Source organism: Balaenoptera musculus, chromosome 6 (genome assembly GCF_009873245.2).
Source record: "Balaenoptera musculus isolate JJ_BM4_2016_0621 chromosome 6, mBalMus1.pri.v3, whole genome shotgun sequence".
NCBI lineage: Eukaryota > Metazoa > Chordata > Mammalia > Artiodactyla > Balaenopteridae > Balaenoptera > Balaenoptera musculus.
Window position 1 is genome coordinate 77,273,826 of NC_045790.1, and position 21,223 is coordinate 77,295,048.

At 44.8% G+C, this 21,223-nt stretch overlaps 1 protein-coding gene across 6 annotated transcripts in view; it reads right to left on the reverse strand.

Moving 5' to 3' along the window:
* Positions 1-4,567: 4,567 nt before the first annotated feature.
* The window catches only part of TLE1 (TLE family member 1, transcriptional corepressor), an 87,672-nt gene continuing 71,016 nt past the window's right edge, over positions 4,568-21,223 (reverse strand). For 5 of the 6 annotated variants that reach the window (XM_036854557.1, XM_036854556.1, XM_036854555.1 and 2 more), the window contains 6 exons: positions 13,539-13,788; positions 11,532-11,779; positions 7,924-8,071; positions 6,300-6,450; positions 5,302-5,378; positions 4,568-5,156 (listed from right to left, as the gene is read on the reverse strand). In XM_036854557.1, the coding sequence (XP_036710452.1) occupies positions 5,049-5,156; positions 5,302-5,378; positions 6,300-6,450; positions 7,924-8,071; positions 11,532-11,779; positions 13,539-13,788 (982 nt within the window). In that variant the 3' untranslated portion in view covers positions 4,568-5,048. Of the gene's footprint in view, positions 5,157-5,301; positions 5,379-6,299; positions 6,451-7,923; positions 8,072-11,081; positions 11,182-11,531; positions 11,780-13,538; positions 13,789-21,223 lie in introns of those variants that run through there. The other variant, XM_036854559.1, reaches the window with a different exon arrangement.

Consider the following 21,223-nt stretch of genomic DNA (forward strand, 5'->3'; position numbering starts at 1 on the left):
AGTACCTGGAACACAACAGTTCTTCCAAATACTTGCTGGAGTGTCACCCACTAGCAGCCCTAGCCAGCTAATGTCAAATGAGTAATTCACATCCAAGACTGCTGAGAGCTGCCTGCCCGTCTCTTACTGTTGGTCTCCTTTGGGCAGTGACTCACCCACATCCCCCTCCATTACTGCCAGTAGATTCTTCCCCAGTGCCCCCCGCTGGAATAATTTCACCTTAGTCAGCCCAGTGACCGCCCCCATGTTGAGGTCACCCACTCAATAAATACTGGCTGACTGACTGAATCTAATATGATAATTTGAAGAAGAAAAACATTCTATAAAGTCAGCAGCTTATTGTTCTACATACAGTAAGTATTCAGGTTTTTGAAGAACAATTTCTAACTTTTAATTATGCATCACCACTCCAACATTGTGTACATTCTCGAGGCTTCCACTACATGAGGTGATTATGCTAGGTTTTCCAAGCCTTATAATAAGACTCACATAATTCACACTGAGTAATGGCTAAGTAAAAAAAAAAGCAACTTTTTTAAGAGCTCAATTTTGGTTTAGACCTATTATAATATTTAGCTGCAAAAGTTAGTTTTGGGAACAGAGACTAATGTTAAGAACAGCAACATCAAAACAGTATGCCTTGCATTTTATTGTCATTTTACTTTTAATCCTCAGCCCAAAGCCAAAAGTATATGGTTATTCCAGTCTTAAGAGAATATGAATATACTCTAATAGTTGATAGCTCTACTGTAAAGATTATTGCTCTAGATTAGCAGTTCTCCAATTGTAGTCTCCAGACCAGCAGCCTCAGGAACAACTAGGAACTTGTCTGAGAAATGCAAATTCTCAGGTCCCACCCTGACCTACTGAATCAAAAACTCTGAGTCTGGGACCCAGAAATCTGAATTTTAACTAGTCCTCCTGGTGATTCTGATGCAGACTATAAAGTCTGAGAACAACTCCTCTAAAAATAGGTACCCAATTAACACCAAACCACTTAACTGTTGAAGTGCTAGGACAAAATATGAAGCCAGAGAAGTTTTGGCTGTCTGGAGAGAAAGTTCACTAGGGCAGAAAATGCGCCTTACACAAGCTTCATCTTGCTCAGGGGAGCCTGAAACTGTGGTGATCTGACGATTTCACTGCCGAAGGACGAGTGAAGAGAAGATATTCTTGAGAAACAAATAAGCCACGATCTACAGCAGAGAGGAGGGTTTGAAATGTCCTCCCTCACGCTCAAGCTGATGGCAGAGGAAGCAATCTCTTGATGGAATTAAACAGCATGCTGAAATTGAGAATTTGATCCCTCTCTCTGATTTGCTGGAAAACTTTTGGGAAAGTCACCATCTCGTTGTGCCATTAGCAAAAGTGCAATTTTAAAAATCCCTGTATGAATCCTTTGGAGCCAGCTGCTACTTGCCAGTCATGAAATATTCAAAGAATTAATCCATCAAAAATCCCATCTCTCAGCCACTGTGAGGATTATTATAATTTATGTCAGAAACTTCCCTATCATCTGCCGAATAACAAAAACTTTAAAAATGTTAATTATCACATTGACGAAATATTTTGTTTTTATTATGAAGTACTAGAAACATCTAGTTATGAAAAAAGGCATTACAAAACCAATCTCACTAGGCCTTCAATTTTTACCCAGCAAACTTCAATCCCATGGAAGAGCCACATGGCAGAAACCTACATTCAAGGTTAAGACTGTGAGTGATTTAAAACAAAACAGAACAAAAACAAGATTAAATATATATAAAATAAAACCTATTAAAAAGAATGGGGCAAACAATCATTTGCATAAATTCAGTCCTAAATTAGTAAACACAAACCTATCTATACACCTATATACATTAGGGAAATGTGCAAGTTGTAAATATTTCAAATAAAATGAAGAGGAAATCTGGAGAGCTGGGAAAGATCACAGGCCACTCTGCGAGACTAGAAAGAACAAACCTGAATTTGGTTCTATCCCCCATGAGGCCGGGAGGACACAGCTTCCCTGAGCCTTGGTTACTTAAATAGGGATAATGACAATCATCTCCTGATATTTTTTTTTTTAATTGAAATTCCAATCATATTATCCTATTGCTTAAACATGTCAATGTATCGCCATAAAGCCCTTTCTTTTTCTTTTTTTAAAATTTATTTATTTATTTATGGCTGTGTTGGGTCTTCGTTTCTGTGCGAGGGCTTTCTCTAGTTGCGGCGAGTGGGGGCCACTCTTCATCACGGTGCGCGGGCCTCTCCCTGTCGCGGCCTCTCTTGTTGCGGAGCACAGGCTCCAGACGCGCAGGCTCAGTAGCTGTGGCTCATGGGCCTAGTTGCTCCGCGGCATGTGGGATCTTCCCAGACCAGGGCCCGGACCCGTGTCCCCTGCATTGGCAGGCAGATTCTCAACCACTGCGCCACCAGGGAAGCCCCTCCTGATATTCTTATATGTGAACCTGCCCTGCACGGCTCTCTAGGGGGATCTGAATTTGTTGAACACTAATTTATAATCCATATTCAAGGCAAGAGGTACATAAACATTTGGCTTACCCAGGAGTCAACGATCACGATTCCAATCTCCCGGGGGAGAGAAGTGGGGGTCTCCTAACTTCGCAGGTGAGGAAGAAATCTCCCACTCATGTCCTCCATCTGTGAGACAGTTGGTGCTCCCAGTCGTGTTTCACATCCCTGAGTCTGACCTTCAAGACCCTGAGAAGGAGGCATGACTATTTTATCGTTCCCGTTTTACAAGTGAGGAAACAATTGTCTCGGTAATTCCCCAAGATTCTAAACCCCGAGCAGAGGGACTAGCTCTGTAGGACGCCTCTTCCGGGACCAGACCAGAGTCTCATCCAAAAGCAATGGAACTGGTTTCATCAGATTCAAGATAATCGATGTCTTGATAAGATCTAGACCCTCAGAAAATCCCATGAGAGAAAGAATATCGGAAGCTTGGGAAACCATAAAGCATGAAGGGAGAAAATGCACCAACAGAAAATAGGACTATTTCTTTAACCCAGAATCCCTTCAAATATAGTCCCCCTTCTCCAGGATCACCCACTGCACAGTAGGAGAAATCTCCTAGTCTCCCACATGACTAAGTCCCCACCAAGGGACCAGTAGTGGAAGTGATGGACAAATTCCTAGTCACCAGCCTGGAAGCATACCCCCCCTTCCCTTGCACTCCCACTCTTTCCCCGCTGCTGACTAGGAGTGGAGGCCCACGGGAATAATGGTGGAAGTGCAGAGCTGCATCACTGCCCTGAGGCTCCGGGTCATAGGTGGGTAAGACACAAACCCTTTTGTGGTCTCAAAGCCACTGTATTGTTGGGTGCTGTTACAGCAACTTAACCTCTACTCTACAGAAAATAGGGATGGTGAGGCAGGGAAGGAGAGAGAATAGAAAAGGTAAACAGCTCATTAACAAGCCATCGGAGTCTGTAGTATAGAAACTTACTTCATTATACAAGGAAGGGATGACAGAGAAATCAGCTTTTAGTAATTAGGCCTTTGCCATCCACTTACTGAGAAGAGAAAATATTTAACGAACTATGTACATAAACATTATTTTGGCAAAAAGCAAACAAAATAATGTTGTTAAGTGTATAAAAACAAGAAGGTCTGGATAAGAAATGAAAAATGTTAAGACAAACTGCCAACAACTTGCTGGATCATAAGAAAATAAGAACATTAAAGGATTCCTTAGGTGCTATTTTTAAACAGCCAGAAAACCTGGTTTAAAATTATTAACCATTATTTTTGAAAATATAGCAGTAAATAATAGGTATATAAAGAATGAGTCATGCAGCCTTTCCAGGAGAAACCATGCATGGCAACTTATTAAAAGCCCAGGGTTACAGGTTTCATCTAATCAAATTAGTAAAAGCTTGTCCATAAAGATAAAGACCAGACTAATGACAGGGAGCCAGGGCTCTACAGGGCCCTGCAGGGCTGCAGGGGAAAAGCCTTAATGAGAAGGATGGAGCGAAGTGCTGGGTGTGGTTGGCTTAAGTCAATTAATATAATAGATCAAATAAGTATTAATGAGATAAAACCAGCAGGCATCCCACCTTTCTTTCACAGGTTAATAAACTCCACAGCTTTGTGGATATCATCAGTCTTAACACTAAACCCAAGTCACCTCCCTTTCTTGAAATGTGCAGCTTGTGAAGGGAGCGACTATAGATTTGAAAATGCTAGGCTTTCCTAGAGAAAAGAATATTCTATCTCCCAGTGAATCTCCAAGAAAAGGCAAAGCTTTAATTTGTGACCTCAAATCCCAACAGCATCCAAACAAAAGAATGAATCTTGGCAAAGTTATTTTTGCTTCCCAAATAAAATCGTCATTAATAAACCTTCGGTTACTCATTATTCCTAGTCTTGACTTCCTGGTTAACTCAGAAGTGTTAATTAGGCTCTAGTGCAGTGGGAGTCCGTGACAAAATATATTTATAAAATAAGAAGTGCATTTTAAAACTTCCTCTACAAATGTTTGAACTTTGCTTACAGAACCCGCACCAATGATCCCAAAGCGTTGATGAAAACAATAAAGAAAGAGAAGGAAAACCACTTATTGGTACTAAAGCCTTTACTGTAATAAACCAAATATATTTACAATTTATACAAATGTTTAACCTTCAACAAAAATACAAAAAAACATTTCACAAGATGCAAAACGAGGAAACAAGTTCATTGGAGACACCACTGCTCTACCAAGGACAGACAGGAGGGGAACGGCAAGGAACAGAAAGGTAATCTCGGCAGGTCTCACAGAAAGAAAAGGATGGACTCTGCCCGGGTCAGCGGGCTCCATTCCTCAAGCCCACAACCCTCACCCCTCTGTCCACTTTGCCTCGGTGCTCCACTTGGTCTAGGTAGGTAGGTGACCTTCTGTTGATGTGCTCACTGCCTCCTCTTTGTAGACGCAAAGTAGTTTTGTGTCAAGGTTTGGAAACAGGTTTCTGTGTTTTTAAAGTTACAACTTTTCTATTTCTACAAATTCAAAACATTTTGGCCCAATTCAACTATAAACGTTAAACCACATAATGTTTTCAGTAGATGACTTCATAGACTGTAGCCTTCTTGTCCCCTGAGCCAGTGACTATGTACTTATCGTCCACAGAGATGTCACAGCTGAGCACGGATGAGGACTCTTTGGACTGGAAGAGAAAACAATGGACATGTGTTTAATGTGGAACAGAGATGCTCAGGGCCCTGCTCCCAACAAGGCACCTTCACTTCGGGCGTCATCAGCAATGCTGTGGTCCAACGGTCTGTCATTCTATGTAAGGAGCACGGACTTACCTGGAATATACTAGCTCCATAGGGGGTCCGCCAAGCATTGAGGAGGTTATCTTTTCCAGTACTCACAAACCATTTACCTAGAATTAGCAAAGGAACATGTGGTTGTGGCTTAACTAGATTAAAATTCCTGCTATACTATTAGCTACTTGGGCTTAATCAAACTCAGAGCATTTTTAATCATGAGCTATCATGTCCAAGGGGTTGGGCCATGACATGAGTAGACACAGCAGGTTTTAAATCTGGGCTCCACTGTGAACCATCTGTGATCTTGGGTTTAATCAAAGCGGTGGCAGGAACCATGTCAGTCCCATTAGCCGCCGGATACATGACAGGTAGCTTCACACCGAGCATGCAGTGGGTCCTCGAATAGTCAATCAATGAAGTTGTCTTCTGTTAGCTGCCTCATGATAAAATGGGACTAGGAAGGATTAAATGACGAATCTAAGTAAAATGGCAGACAGCACATATGGCACACAGAATGGTCAATATGTGATAGCTATTCATCCATCCATCCATCCATCCATCTCGTGAATAAATATCTGACTCCCCATGAACTTCTTCCCTCATTATCCTCACTGCAGAGTGTAACGGTCTGGGTACAGCTAAATGTTCCCTTCTCTGCCCATGGGCTCCTCATCCCTGTCAGTCCATAGCAATCTCCTCTGCTCCTGCCTCATTTTTCTATAAACTCCCACCAACCCCTCTCAGAGTGGCAACTAACTGCCCCCACCCACACCCCTGACACTCCCCACTGAAGACAAACATGTGTCAAAACCTTGTATTAGGCAATGTTATCACCTGCTGACTTTTCCCAACTCAGGGGAACAGACCAAAACAGACATCCCTATGCTCTGAGGGACATTTTAAGACAATAGAATTACTGCATCCAGCTGCTCAGAGAACAACATTTTTTCCAGATATCATCTCCACTATATTCTTTAGAAGTATTTTCCATTTAGGCCATCAACATTCCCCGGTTTCCTTTCAGTTGAACTCACCACAATAAGCAAATTTCAGGGATAGCACACAGCTCTCGTGGAGATGCAGCTGGTACTTGTCAGGTTTGTTCACGTGGAGAACTTCCACGTTGCTGCTCTCCATGCCCACGGCCAGCCACTCCCCAGTTGGGCAATAACCAAGGGAGAATATCTACAAGAAGCAGAAGAGGCTCACTGAGTATTCTGCCCAACAGACTCAGGAAGTGAACAGACAACAAGAAAAGGGGAAAACCCAGCAAGAACAGGAGGAGGTAATAAGCAAAGGCCAAGTCTACAGGACAACCATGCCAACCCAGAAAAGTCAAGTGTTAAAGACCTTTATGAAACAATTGGAAAAAAATAAAAACAACTGCAACACTTATGGCATGGGTGATAAAATCAAGAAATTATTCTTAATAATAACGGTATTCTGTGTGTTGTTTGAAAGGGCTCCTTGTCTTTTACAGATACTAACTGAAATACTTATGGATGAAATGATATAACGTCTGGGATTTACTTTAAAATAATCCAGTGTTTGGGGGCAGGGAGGACAGATGAGATAAGACTGGTCATGTGTTAGTAAGTGTTGAAGCTGGGTGATGGGCATATATGGTTTATCATATAATTCTCTGTACTTTCATATATGCTTGAACATTCTCTGTTCTCATATATTGAATATATTTGAAATTTTCCATAAGAAGTTTAAAAAAAGGGCAGACCAAAAATAGGATCCTACCCATAACGGGAACAGGGCTGGAAGGGAACAGGGAAGACTATATAAGAAACTCAACAAAATTTTGACAGGGACATGAAATTTAGTTGCATGTACAGTTGTTTTCCATTTCTGTCCTATTTTTCTGACTGGAATTATTAAAGAAAAGAAAGTAAGTAAATAAGTCACGATAAAAAGAACAATTCCACCATCAACAGAAAGCACTTAAAATGGCACACACTATCTTTCCCCAAACAGGCCTCGATTCAGACACTTGACATCTAAATAAGCTCCACAATCCACAAATTTGCCATTTTTATATCATTTCAAAACTCCATAAATCGAGTCAGCCATGAGTCCAATGTCTAAGGGATGAGTAATAAAATGGGCATCCACTGAGATACCGCTGTATTTTTTAAGCTCCCTGATTTAAGCAAAATGAATCAACTTGTAGAGCTGTTATGATTTTTCTCTACTCCTTGTGATATCCCTGCATATTTTTCAAGGTCTATTTATATGTGAATAAAATCATTTCTCACCCCCACATTAGACAGTGAGAAGATGGACAACAGATCAGACCCTGTATGTTCTTCATGGCACAAATTCCTGAAACGAACTCATATACAAATAAAACAACTAACACGTCTTAACCTACAGCATTTTAAAAACCAGTCTAAGTGTTTCAGGGTAATGTGTGTGTGTGTGTGTGTGTGTGTGTGTGTGTGTGTGTGTGTGTGTGTGTGTGTGTGTGTGTGTGTGTGTGTGTGTGTGTGTGTGTGTGTGTGTGTGTGTGTGTGTTTGTATCTCAAATTAAAGCCCGGTCTGTTTGTCTAGCTACTACTCTTGGGGGCGGGAGGGAGGTGGGGAGGTGTGGGGAGGGGGTGCGCCACACACAGAGCACTGCGTGGGTTCCAGGGAGGGACAAGCCTGCACCTGGGAGGTGAAGTCGTGCTGCTGCAGCTGCCGCCCTTCGCGCAGGTCCCAGGACCGGACCGTGTTGTCCAAGCCGCCCGTCCAGAGCTTGGTGCCATCGTTAGAAATGTCAATACAGCTGGCCCCGTCTGTGTGGCCCTGGAATTGCCTGATAAAACAAACCAGATTGAATAATGATTTCCTGCCAGAGCTCAAGGTAAACACTGTTGTGTTGTTAGTTTTGGACTCGCTGTGCGTGTGTCATCTCCTCGGTGTCTGCTGATGTGCAAGATCAAACCAACCTTCCCCCCGAGGAGGAGAGGAAACGGCACCTGCAGACTTTCTTTTCCTTTTTTCATGATCCAAGTGCTGAAGAAATGGAATGCCGTTTTAGGTCACCACACAGGAGAAGTTAAATACGCTCCTATAGCTATTCTTACAAATCTGTCTGGAAGGTAAAATTCCTCCCAGGTCTGGAAAAGTGTTTAAGTGTGAAAGTGGGAAAAAAAAAGACAAACACACAAAATCCCAAGTGTATTCCTTAAAGAAAGAAGCAGGCTTGGCCTATAACTGTGCGGGCCTGAATCACCACATCACCAGCTCAGGGCCCAGGAGCGCTCCCATTTCCATGAGTGAGTAACACCGCAATGCCCTTCGTGCCAACAAAGCATGAGCTCATGTATTTACTCAACCTCGCTTTTTCTATTCGAAAGAGCCCCACGTTAGGAAATCTGGACTCCTGGAGACAAAGGGGCATGCCGGCCTCCTGACTCAGAGGTGCGGGGCAGAGACAGAGCTGATTGCTGACTGACCCCTGGGCACGGTCCTGCCCTCAAATCTGAGCACAAGACTGTTGTTCTCTTCAAGGGGAACCTCGTGCCTCAGTCAAAAACCACCACCAGAGAACAGACTTGTGGTTGCCAAGGGCGGGGGGCGGGGAGGGATGGACTGGGAGTTTGGGGTTAGCAGATGCAAACTATTACATTTAGAATGGAAAAACAACAAGGTCCTACTGTCTAGCACAGGGAACTCTATCCAAACTCCTGGGATAAACCATAAGGGAAAAGAATATAAAAAAAAGAATGTGTCACTTTGCTGTACAGCAGAAACTAGCACAACACTGTAAATCAACTATACTTCAAAAAACAAACAAACAAGAAACAAAGAACCACCACCAAGGACAACCAGCCAACAGGGGTTTGCTGAGTGCGATGCTCTGCCAGGCCCCAGGCAGGGCTTGCCGAGGGGAGGTTGACGTAAGCCACCACAGGGCTGGTGGTATGGGGGTCGTGGACCTGGTTTTGCAGGCCAAGAGGGAGCTGGCAGGGGAGTGATCGGGACAGGTGAGAAGTGTTCCGAGGTCCGATCAGGATGGCGAACGAGGCAGAATCCATGAGAGAACTGCTTGGAAATTTCAACACCCGGAGAAAAGTTTCCACCGCCTCCCCTTCCTATTACCTTATTATTCCCGCAGAGCTCCCAACTTTAAAGCTGAGCTTGGAGGAAAAGACAAGAGTACCACTGTTGCCCTGAATTCTGAGACAAGATGTGAACCATCACTCCAAAAATCTCTTCCCTGAAAACTACTCAGAACTTCCATCCTGGTCCTCTCCCCCATGTACCCCAACTCTCTGCCTCAAACGTCCCAGCCTGCGTCCAAGGCTTTCCCACTGGTCGGGAGCAGTCCTGCCCCACCTTTCCAAAGTGCTGCTTTTCTGTCCTCAAACAGCTCGTGAAACCCAGGGACCTCCTCTTCATTTCATCCTCTGAATTTTTTTTTACCTCTGAAACTCATGAAATGCTTTGACTTCTTGAAAACAACTGTGTTTCTCTGCTGACCTAAGCTCTTGGTGGGGGCTCCTCCATCCCTCCGTCCACTTATCTCAGTGCTACCCTCAGGTCAGGCTCCTAGAATGCAGATCCGAGGGCTGTTCAGAACGTGCTGGGTCACAGCAGATACAAAGATATTCAGGAGACTCCGTACTGCCCTGCCACACAGAGTGGCCGCTAGCCATGTGTGGCCTGTCCAAACTGAGAGAGAGAGAGAGATGTGTGAAGCAGGCCAACATATCCAGCAGGTACTTACTCCCTGGGGGCCGGCACAGAGCAGGGGTTCAGAACATACAAGAGGGCAGAGTGCCTGGGCCCCATTACAGCTCCTCCACAATAATATCAGGATAACAGCCGTGCAGAAGCGACAAGGATTAAAGAGATGAATATTTGAAAAGCACTTCGAATGAATATTTTGGGAGAGCTATTTATTAAGTTTAAAAAAAGAAAAAAGCAGAAAGAGAAGAAAAAACAGCCAACGCTTGCTAGGCTGAAAGTTTGAAGGGGCTGTTGGCCCTGGCTCCGTTTGTTCACTTTGCTCATTCTGAGCTGCCCGGAGAGTGACAAGAAAAATAACTGCCACACTGTCACCCACACACAGGGACAGAGCCTGGTTCGGTGACCCTTAGTGGATTTCTACAGAAACGGCTGAAGAAAGAGTGAGCTGCTATAATGAATTCCACAGCCCGTCCCATCCCTCTAGCTCTGGGCCTGGAAGCATGGGAGGAGCCCTGCGAAGTAACCTATAAGACTAAAAATGCGCCATGAACAGTGTTTCTGAGTGAAGACGAACTGTGACACGAAAGGGCGAAACACAGGCCCGTTCTGCCGTAGATGTTTACCTAGTTCTTCCTTTTCTAAAGACTTTTCTCTAACATCCCTGATGGGAGCACTGACTCAGCCAGAGGGGGTGAGCTGGCCAGAGCTGAGGAGGGACACAAAGGTGGCAGATTCCAAGCAGCTGGGCTCAAGCTGGGTTCCTGGGTGAAATGACCCCTGGACAGAGCTTAGTTAGTTATTGAGAAACACAGCTACTTTAAAACCATTTTGTGTTGGGCTTCCCTGGTGGCGCAGTGGTTGAGAATCTGCCTGCCAATGCAGGGGACACGGGTTCGAGCCCTGGTCTGGGAGGATCCCACATGCCGCGGAGCAGCTGGGCCCGTGAGCCGCAATTACTGAGCCTGCGCGTCTGGAGCCTGTGCTCCGCAACAAGAGAGGCCGCGACAGTGAGAGGCCCGCGCACCGCGATGAAGAGTGGCCCCCGCTTGCCACAACTGGAGAAAGCCCTCGCACAGAAACGAAGACCCAACACAGCCATAAATAAATAAAAAAAATTAAAAATTAAAAACCATTTTGTGGGTGAAATTCGTGGAATCTCCTCTTCTAATGTCCTTTTGCTGATTTTCTGTCATCCTTTATCAGCTGGCTCCTGTGCGCACATACGAGGTTCTAGGCAAAGCCAAAAACATCTAGTATTGAGGACCTTTTGTACCTCCATCTAATCCATGGTATGCTGCCCCTTGGCAAAAGCCAGGAATGTTTTTTAAACAAATCTGGCATGTGTATGTGGCTGAAGAATGGGAACATTAGGGAGGTAAATATAAAGCCTGGGTGACACCCAAGCGTGGCCGCAAGACCGTAAGCCCTCTGAGGGCAGTGATACGGTACTGACACCCAGATCCAAGCCTGGCACGTGTGGGCTGAGCCTGGGGGCAGGCAGAGAAGCAGGGGTAACAGGGGGCCTTCTGACCCAGGTACTCAAGCAGGGAAGCCCCACTCAGGAAACCACCCCTGCTCACCTCACCAGCGTCTGGTTGTGCAGGTCCCACACGGCAATGTTGCCGTCGCTGCAGCATGAGAAGCAGACCTTGGAGTCGGGGCTGATGGCCAAGGCGTAGCAGGCGGGGGCCGAGGACGTCAGCTCTGCCTTGATGCGCGGGGTGGGAGCCGCCAGGTCCCAAATGGACAGGGTACTGGCTTCCCCTCCCACTATGAGGGTGCAGCCATCAGGGAGCAATTTGCAGGAACGGATGTAGTTATCCCTGTTCTGTGAAATAAACATAATTCAATTGTTAGAATGCATGACCAAGCAGTGACAATGCCATGTTCTCTAACTGCTGTCTCGGTTGTTGACTTAAAAAGTGGTATTTCTTGGACACTACCAAAGCAAGCGTTCTGTAGTAAAGATCAGGAGCTGATGGCCACTGGCTCCTTCGAAGTCGTAAACAAAGCAAACTCACAGGATTGCTCGGCATGTGTGAAGGCTTAGATATAACTGCCACCGAAGCCCAATTTCCTGCTGAGTAGACGGAACTGAGATGATCAGTGGATGTAAGGTAAGGGGACACGTACTTCTTCACAAAGAAAACACTTCTCACAGCTAGTTTATAAATCTTTGACCTCATCACCCTCTGTTATTTACTATTTGGAAACTGCAGACACACTGCCTATGCTTTGGTTTTCATTACTCTTAAGTTTCTGCCTAAGGCTTGTACTACTGTGTCTTCATTAGCCAAATGGATCCTTGTCTGAGACTTTAACACAGCTGCTTTCTCAAGTTGTAACATGGCTGCTGTGATATTTAAGCCTCTCAATCCACAGGCCCAAAAAATGAATAAAAGGCATCTCTCCATCAAAACCAACACATTAGAAAAGGGAGGTGGGACCTAAAACGACCCCCGCCCTCTCCAACAAAGAAATAACTGCTATCCTTTGACCCAAACAGATACAGTCAGAGTCTTTACTATGCTTTAACCATGGCCTATTGTTCAAAGATTAGAGAAACTTTAAGCAATGTAATTTCAAAAAAGATGATGAGTGTTACAAAACTCTCCTACCATTGGGTTGCCAAAAAGCTTGTCTGGGTTTTTCCATAAGATGTTTAAGTATGTTTCCCTATGTTTAACTTTCATTAATGCATATATTTTTAAGTTATTTGATTGCAAAAATAAAAAAAACCAAGAACTAGCCCAAAGAGCCTTTTCGTCTCAAAAACACAGTCAGTCTTCATTTTGGAAACACCCGCTCGGAATCCTTGCCATTTGCCAGGCAGGCAGCAGGTAAAGTGTACCATATGCCAAAGCAAAGTGCAGGCAGACACCCTACAGGGGCAGGGCGGCCTATAGTCCACTTAAGGCCAATGGTACGTGGTGTGTAAATCCTGTGGTTACCGTGTAGAGAACATGTCCTGACGTATTCTGTGATCCTGGAAAATGCAACATGGTATTGGCGGGGGGTGGGGGGGTAGAGTAGATGCCTTGGGGAAGCATTCCCACCACCCCCGTTCTGCTGAAGGCTGCCCTGATTTCTTGCAGTGTGATCTAGTAACTCGTTCCTAAAGTTAAGGTCATAAAACGCAGCCAGGTCTCCCTGAAAACACAGACCCTGTTCAGAATGGTTTTATGCCACGTTATCAAATGTTTACTCTTCAATATTTATCCAAAGGCTGTAGGGAAATTAAAAGTCGAGGGGAGTGCAGGGCTCAGAGTCCAAGCCTAGCTGCGCTCCATCCATTAAACGGGAAACCCCCTTCTGAATACACATTCAAACAAGGACTGCTTCTGTAAACTACTGTTAAAATATTTTTGAAGAGAAATCCATCAACTCTGGGATTTAACCACTGAAATGGCAACAAATGAAACCTTCAGGCTGAGGGGAGAGAGTGGGGAGAGCTAAATAGCTAACACAGGAAACAGAATGGGCTTCCATTTCCTCATAATGGGAATAAAACCCAGGCCCCGACAGCGATTTCCTTATTGAGTCTCCAGGAGGAAATTACCCTTGTGCACCAGCTCCTTCTCACTCACCAGACAGTCGAGCTGAGAGACAGGGCTCTTGTTGCCAGGGTGGCTGATGTCCCAGACCTTGACGCAGCCCTTCCCACCCGTGTACACGTGTCGCGTGGGGTTGCTGATGGTCACCGCGCACACCACCTCCCCGTGGTTCAGGGTGTTGATCTGGCGAGCGTGTCGGGGGATGCCGGGGCCAATGAGGGCGTCCGGGGGGAAGGGGACAGGCTGCATCTGACCGTCTGCAGTGACGTGGAAGGAGTATGCGCTTTTGGGGAGGGGTTGATTAGGGAGAAGAGAGAAGAACGGGAGAGGAGACAGAAAAAACATTTATCATAAAGCAATTGGTCCTTACCGCAGCACGCTTCTATGAGAAAAACAAAGCCAAGATTCTTGCCATGACTTCCTTTTGAAATCAATATAAGTTGAAGTGTTTACTGATGAAACAAATGAAATAAATAACAGCCAAAGTCTAGGGTGTTAAAAAAAGATATATATTAAGTGCTTTTTAAAAAACTTTTTAAAATTTTTAAACTGTGCTCTTCATTCCATAAGGCATTCCTTCAAATCCTGTTAAAAAACATTACATGTACTTCCAAATTAATATAAAATACTTCCTTCTTGTACCTTGTATAATTGTATGATTCCTTAGTATAATTTAAAATGATAATTTTTGATGCTTAAGATGAAGCCCTTGAGAGCTCATAATGATTACACATGGTAAACCGTGTATTTCAACATCAACAAACAAAAACAGCTTTCTAAACATCCCAGTTTAAGGCTTGGACTTAAACTCTCTTTTGCATAATTAACAGAAAATAATAAAGAGATTCTCTTACATCAAATGGCTTTGTGACAAGACTTCAAGTTTCCTCCTCAACAACCTCCCTGTCTACTTTGGCCACAAAGCCCAGTTTTATCGAAGGCAGCAAAGCTTTCAACTAAAAGACTACTCTTCCCAGCTTTGCTCTAGCCAGGTATGCCCATGTGCTGACCGACGAGATGTAGGCAGAAGCTGCTGGGTGGCACTTAGTTCATAACTTGAAAGAAAGGGGACCCTGAGGGACATGGAAACTGTCTGTAATTTCCATTCAATTTTGCTGTGAACCTAAAATTGTTCTAAAAAATAAGTTTATTAATTAAAAAAAAGAAAAGAAAAAGAATTTTAAAAGAGGGAGGGGAGAGTGCCTTCCTTCTTCTCTTCCTCCTTCTTGCTACCTGAACTATGAGCAAGATGACTGGAGCTCCAGCAGCGTTTTTGGGCCACAAGGTGACTCTGAAGATGGAACTCAATTGCTGAGGGGGACAGAACAGAAAGATAGAATGCAGAGGTCCTGGTGACACCGTGAGACCTGGGGCTGTATCACTGGGGCTGTGATACCTGCCCTGGGCTACTGACAGCCAGTATCTTTTATGGAACAGAGAAATAAACTTCTATGTTACTTAAGCTATTATTTTCTTCCCTGTTAAATACAAACAAACCTAATTCTAGTGCACACTTCTGTTTCTACACCAAAATCTTAAAGCATATTTTTTCTCTAACAATCTAATTATTTAAACTCCAAGCACTCATATACTACAGATACTAGAAAGCACGCACAAAGAAAAGACCCTGTAGAGGATGGAAGATATAGGAGTGCTAACATTTCCTACCCACATCTGAACTAGGCACTTTGAAGACCACTGCTTTCACTTTCTTCTTATCCAAAGCATCACTCGGTGATCTAGAAGTTCAACATTAAACCTTTTCTATAGGTCTGCATACATAAACAATAAATGAAGTACGTAGGGTTTCCTCCCTCCCATAACCTTCTGGAATAAGTCTGGGCCCTTTCTGGAATTTATCATTGGCACCTTGCAGTCTTTTTACAGATCCTAAAGACCTTGGGTATTAATACAGAACTTAAATTTTCATTTTAATGCTAACTCAAATTTTGAAAAATAACTAAGCATGCACAAAACTTAAAATTGATAGAAGATATCAGGTTTCTACCTGCCTGCACATAAAACCACATACTTCCTTAGCTTGAAAATAAAATACATGCTATTATTTTCCTTCTATAAAAACAAAATATCAAATATATGAAAAGATTTTTAAAAGAACTTCCCCTTCTCCCTGACCAAAGGACACAATTTTAGATATGTTATCTCCTGGCAAACTGGTTCCAGTAACTAATTTTATATGGCTATTTGGCCCAAATCCTTAACATTACTCTTAATTTGAATGACTGAGTACACATAATGGAAACCACAAAGAATGTCCTAGAAAATGAATATGTATATAAGACAACTACAGCTCAAAGCCCTTATGTCACCAAACCACTAAACCTCCTATTGTTTCATACTGAAGTATATTTGATGTACAACATTATATAAGTTAGAGGCATATAATACAGTGATTCACAACTTTTAAAGGTTGTGAGTTTATAGTTATTATAATACTCATTATTATTTTATAATAAAATATATTTTATAATTATAAAATATAATAAAATATAATATACTCATAATATAATACCATTTATAGTTATTATAAAATATTGGCTATATTCCTTGTACAATATATCCTTGCAGATCATTTTATACATAATCATTTGTACCTCTTAATCCCCTACCCCTACTTATCCCTCTCCCTCTTCCCTCTCCACACTGGTAACCACTAGTTTGTTCTCTACTCTGTGAGTCTGTTTCTTTTTTGTTATTATATCTCCTATTTTTAGCTCACAGTATCCTTTAGTGTCCTTAGTAGTGTACCAAGCCCACATGGTATTTCAATACATGCACATTACACTTAATTGAACCTATGCCATTTATTATAGGATATTTGGAGTTGGAATCAAATAGCATTGTATTATTGCCCTTGAAGATGAGACCACAAGAACTGGGGTTTAAGTCCATTCACATTCTAAATTATGTGACCCAGATACCAGGCACCACGACCTGGGTCTGAAAATAACAAATGAACAGTGGTAAACGTGGGGGAGAGAACTTGCCTCTTAAAGCTTTCTGTGCTGTGAGGAAAATGGCAGATGTGAAGGTTAGTTTTTCTGTTTGCCATAAATCAAGGTGGGTACCTCTAGGTAGGCAGTTTCCATCAGGTACCCTTTTAGCAATTCCTGATTTTTAGGGGAAGGAAATTTTATCTCGCTTCAACTGGAACTCTGCTTATTATAGAGTTAAATGTTCCAGATTAAAATAGATGCACAAAGTACAGAGAGCTGTATGCTTGTCTTTGGAAGATACCCACCTCTCCCCTAGGTGTCCTCTTCTTTAAACCGCACAGGAGGTCTGTGATCATCATACTTAGGCAGTTTAAAATTGATTCACAATGCAGCGAACTGCTGCCAGAAGCTGTGAACATTCGTCTGTCCCAGGGGAAACCCATATGGCTGTTAATACATCAGTCAGAGGGGGCCTCGGAGGAAGCTGGCGCTGCCTGCTGTGCTGGAGGGCCTAATCAAAGGAACAAACCCCAGTGAGGCACAGGGCGGGTGTGGCTCACAGAGGGACCCACAGGAAGGAAAAACCAGGGGAGCAAACAAGACAGCTTGGAATCTGTTATTCACTTCCGGGAAGAACACAAACGTCTTTGAGAAAGTCCACATTGATGGCGCATCGTGACAACGTTCAAGAGATCCCAGAAGGAAACTTACCCTCTTTACTGACTGAGGAACTAGGGAAAGTAAGATCAACCAGGAGGGGGAATTTATAAACAGATAGTGTACATTTATAACTATCTCTCAAGCCTGAATTCAGAAAGAGACCAGCCACAAAAGAGTGCATATGGTACAACTGCATTTACAGAAGTTCAAACCCAGGCAGGATTCACCTCTGGTATTAGAAGTTGGGGTGGTGGTTCCCCTAGAGACTGGAAGGGGCATGGGAAGGGGTTTTTCAGGTGCTCTTGGTGCAAAGTCACTGGGCTATACACACATGATGTGTACATTTTTTCTCTGTATGTATACCTCAATTTTAAATGCTTGGATTTATTTGTTTATTCACGAAAAAGGTGAGAGGGGGCGCCCGACCGATCAACACAGTAGGCTGGGTCCACAGCCAGGATGAGAGCCCAGACTCTGGATTCAAAGGGACCTGAGACGCGGGGGCCCCCGGCTCGAGGCCTCACTGACTGTGGTTTTCCGAACGGGCCTAACTACCTGAGCCCTGTAACGTGTCCATTTTCTGATCGACAAGATTGAAATAATAATAAAATGTTGGGGTCGCAGGGGTTGTTGTAAGGAAAAAAAGAGAGAAAACAGCTGCAAAAGTGCAAAACCCTTAACCGTGCTCGACACCTGCAGGGGGCCTTCGGGAAATGACAGCATCGATATTAAACACCCGTGACTTAAAAAGAGGAAAGTGAGGCTATGTTGAATCCAGGGCTCTTATCTCGAACAGGGGACAAGTGTGAGGGCCAGGAATGCGGAAAGGGAGGAAGGCGCGGGGTGGGAGCCAGGAAAGCACAGGGCGATGGCGAGGCCAGGAAAACCGGGAAATTCATAAATCCTAAAAGGCGAGGTGGGGAGACAGCACCGGGCAAAGAGGGGCGGAGGACGTTCGGAGGGAGGATTGTGGCAAACTGTGGGGCAGAAAGAAGGAGCCCCTGGGGCCCTGCTTAGGGGCCCCCCACCCACATCCCAGAGCCTCAGAGAACTGAGTCCCCCTGCTGTTCGAATCAAGCACCTGCAGATCAGGATCTGACTCGGAAATCTGGTGGCAGAACTGAACAGAATAAAGCCCACTGGACCTCACAGATTTAAAAACTGAATGAAATCCAACTCATTCAGACTCTTCAGTCACTGGGCACACGGCAGAGGTGAAGGCACTCAGAGTCCCCACAGGTGCTACACAAACTGGGAAACAGGACTGCGTTCTGGGGAAGCACGTTGTCTTTCCCTAGCAGACTGGCTCCTGTTAATAAAACTACGCTGTGTTCTGTGGGCAAAGGAAAACAGATGTTAGAGTTGTTGGTTTGCTGGAAGCAGAGAGGAACGGCAGTGGCTGGATCCGGCGAACGGTAATGAAGAACCACGGACCCCAGAGATAAAGGCTGCGGCCAAGACCCCGCTGCCTGTGAACCTGGCCCTCTTGAGGGGGAATCTGTGGCTGTATTAAACAGGTATCAAGAAAAATCTGATCACGTCAAAACCGTCACTGGCTCTTCCGGCTCTTTATGGCTCACCGAGCCCTTCACGGTTGAGTGTCGATGAGTCTCGGTTCATAAGACCGCCTTGTATCCTAAATTCCCAGCCGCGTGGAACAACAGGCCAGTCCCCTAAAATATCGCATGCTGTCACATCTCCACGTCACGCACAAACTGTTCCCTCCTGCCTAGAATAGCACGGCGTCCCCCTAAGCGCACGTCCCTTCCCCCTCCCTCGGCCTGCCTCAACTCCCCAGGTGCCGGGAGTCCTTTCCCAGGACCCTGGCTCCTCCTATAAATCGGTATCATGCTGAGAACTACGGCCCACGTTTACATTTGTCTGTCTCATTCCCGAGTCCTCTGGGATGACTTCGCCAACGAGCATACAACTGGCACTCAGTAAACGAATCCGAATGCCCCGAGTCATTTACTGCTACCTAATCACTTATAAATCGAGGCATGAAAGGTTGCTCCAGCAACCTTTCATTTGTAAGCTACCAGGTTGCTCCTTGTAGCTTTCTCTAGTGTAGCTAAGGAAAGTAAGCTACAGGAAGGTGGGGAGTCTCTAACCACCTGGGCCCTGCCAGGCAACTCTCCCAAGGAACTCCTAGTCGTCGTACCAAATGTGGCTCAGGGGTGGTACCAACTTTCCCAAGGGGGGAAGGCAGTCCCTAGAGATGAAAAGCTGGTGAACAGCAAAACAGAAGGCAACGAGAGCAACAACGAGAGTAACAGTGAAATCCACAGCCCACCCCATCAGCAGAACCCGGTGGACGTGGGACCCCGCAGACACCAGCTGCAGCAGAAGTTGCCATGCGTCATGAGTCTAGGTGCTGAAGAGCATTCAGGAAAGTTCAGCAAGTGAGGGGACCCAGGTCAGAGTTTCAGTTTAGTCACTAATATGATGTGGGGACCACACGGAACTTATCTGGGCCTCATTTCCCTGTTTTTACAACGTGCCCTGACAAAACTTACCCTACCAACGTGACTGCTGAGGTGTGGGGGAAATGAAATCACATAGGAAAGTACGAAGCACAACATAGATTCAGCCTTTCGTCCCCACATCACAGAAGGCACCTCGCTGTCCCTTATTATTTACAGCAGGGAAGCGGCACAGGGGAGCTTAACAGGCCCAACTCAGCTCGTAAGCAGGAGAGGTCAGCCAACCACAGAAGTGGGGCTCTAATCTTTACCTTAGCTTTCACATCGGCACCACCTTAGACACTCTCACCTCAAGATGGCTCGTGGGGCCCATCAGGAGGGAGACACCTACCCGACACAAAAGGAGAACACCAGGCAAGTCAGTGTCACTGATGTGCTTCATTATGGAGCCCTGAGCACAGGAGGCTCTGAGGGCTGAGAGCTGGGGCATTTGGCTCATTCTAAGACAGATGAGAATATCGTTAACTTATGATTTTGGAGGATGCTCTCAGCCTGAAGAACTAGTATAGTGAAGGCGGAGGCTGGGGATGCTGTGATGTGGGGTGATAAGAAAACCAGAGCCATATTATTCTAAGACTTCAGGGGCAAAAATGTCCTCAGGTATATAATTCATCTACTTCTGGTAAAACCTCTTTCTTTGCCAATGTAACAAGCTCTACCTTTAACATTTTTTAGGGTCTGCACACCTAACTCCTAACATCTGTAAAATCCTTTACTTCTTTCACAGGATTTTCCTAGTCTGGCATCCGGGCATCCTCTCAAACAGCAAACATGCAGATCCAGGTGCAATCCCTACCCTATTTGAAGACAGCATTTCTACGCCAATGGAGGGCTTTAGTAACAATTAAATGACACGTTGGAGACTTCAGAGCATTACGATAGAAGACTTTTTTGTTTGTTTCCTTATTAAGTTGAATACACGGCTATCCTCATTTTTTAAAAAAGCAAATGCAGAACTTCTTAAAATGGATAGGAAAAAGAAAATTACTAGACAAAATAAGGAAGAAGAGATGGCCTAGCTGATATACTAGGAGGTTCTCTGGTCAAAGTCAGCATTTATGATCCTGAGCTCTAGGGCCTACTTCCTCCATCAATTAAACATTTCCAAATTGTAAGTGTGCTGCGGCAGCAACAGGGCTCCTAGGCAGGACAAAGATACAAACCAAGAGATGCGTGGACGAAAAGTAAGACAAAGATAAGTTTAAAATATACAGCCATTTCAAAGCTCAATTCAAAAATCCTAGCAAAGGGAACCAACCACTGCAGGCAAACAGCAGTATTCGATCAAGAAACAGACAAACTATGCCTGGTAAGCTGAAAGCCATTTCTGAAGAGGTGAAGAGGGAGAGAGAGGGAAGGGACGGTTGTCCAGTAGCTAAACATAACTCACATCAAAAGGAAGGGCCTCGGGCTTCCCTGGTGGCGCAGTGGTTGGGGGTCTGCCTGCCAGTGCGGGGGGCGCGGGTCCGAGCCCTGGTCTGGGAAGATCCCGCGTGCCGCGGAGCCGCTGGGCCCGTGAGCCACGGTTGCTGAGCCTGCGCGTCTGGAGCCTGTGCTCCGCAACAAGAGAGGCCGCGATACTGAGAGGCCCGCGCACCGCGATGAGGAGTGGCCCCCG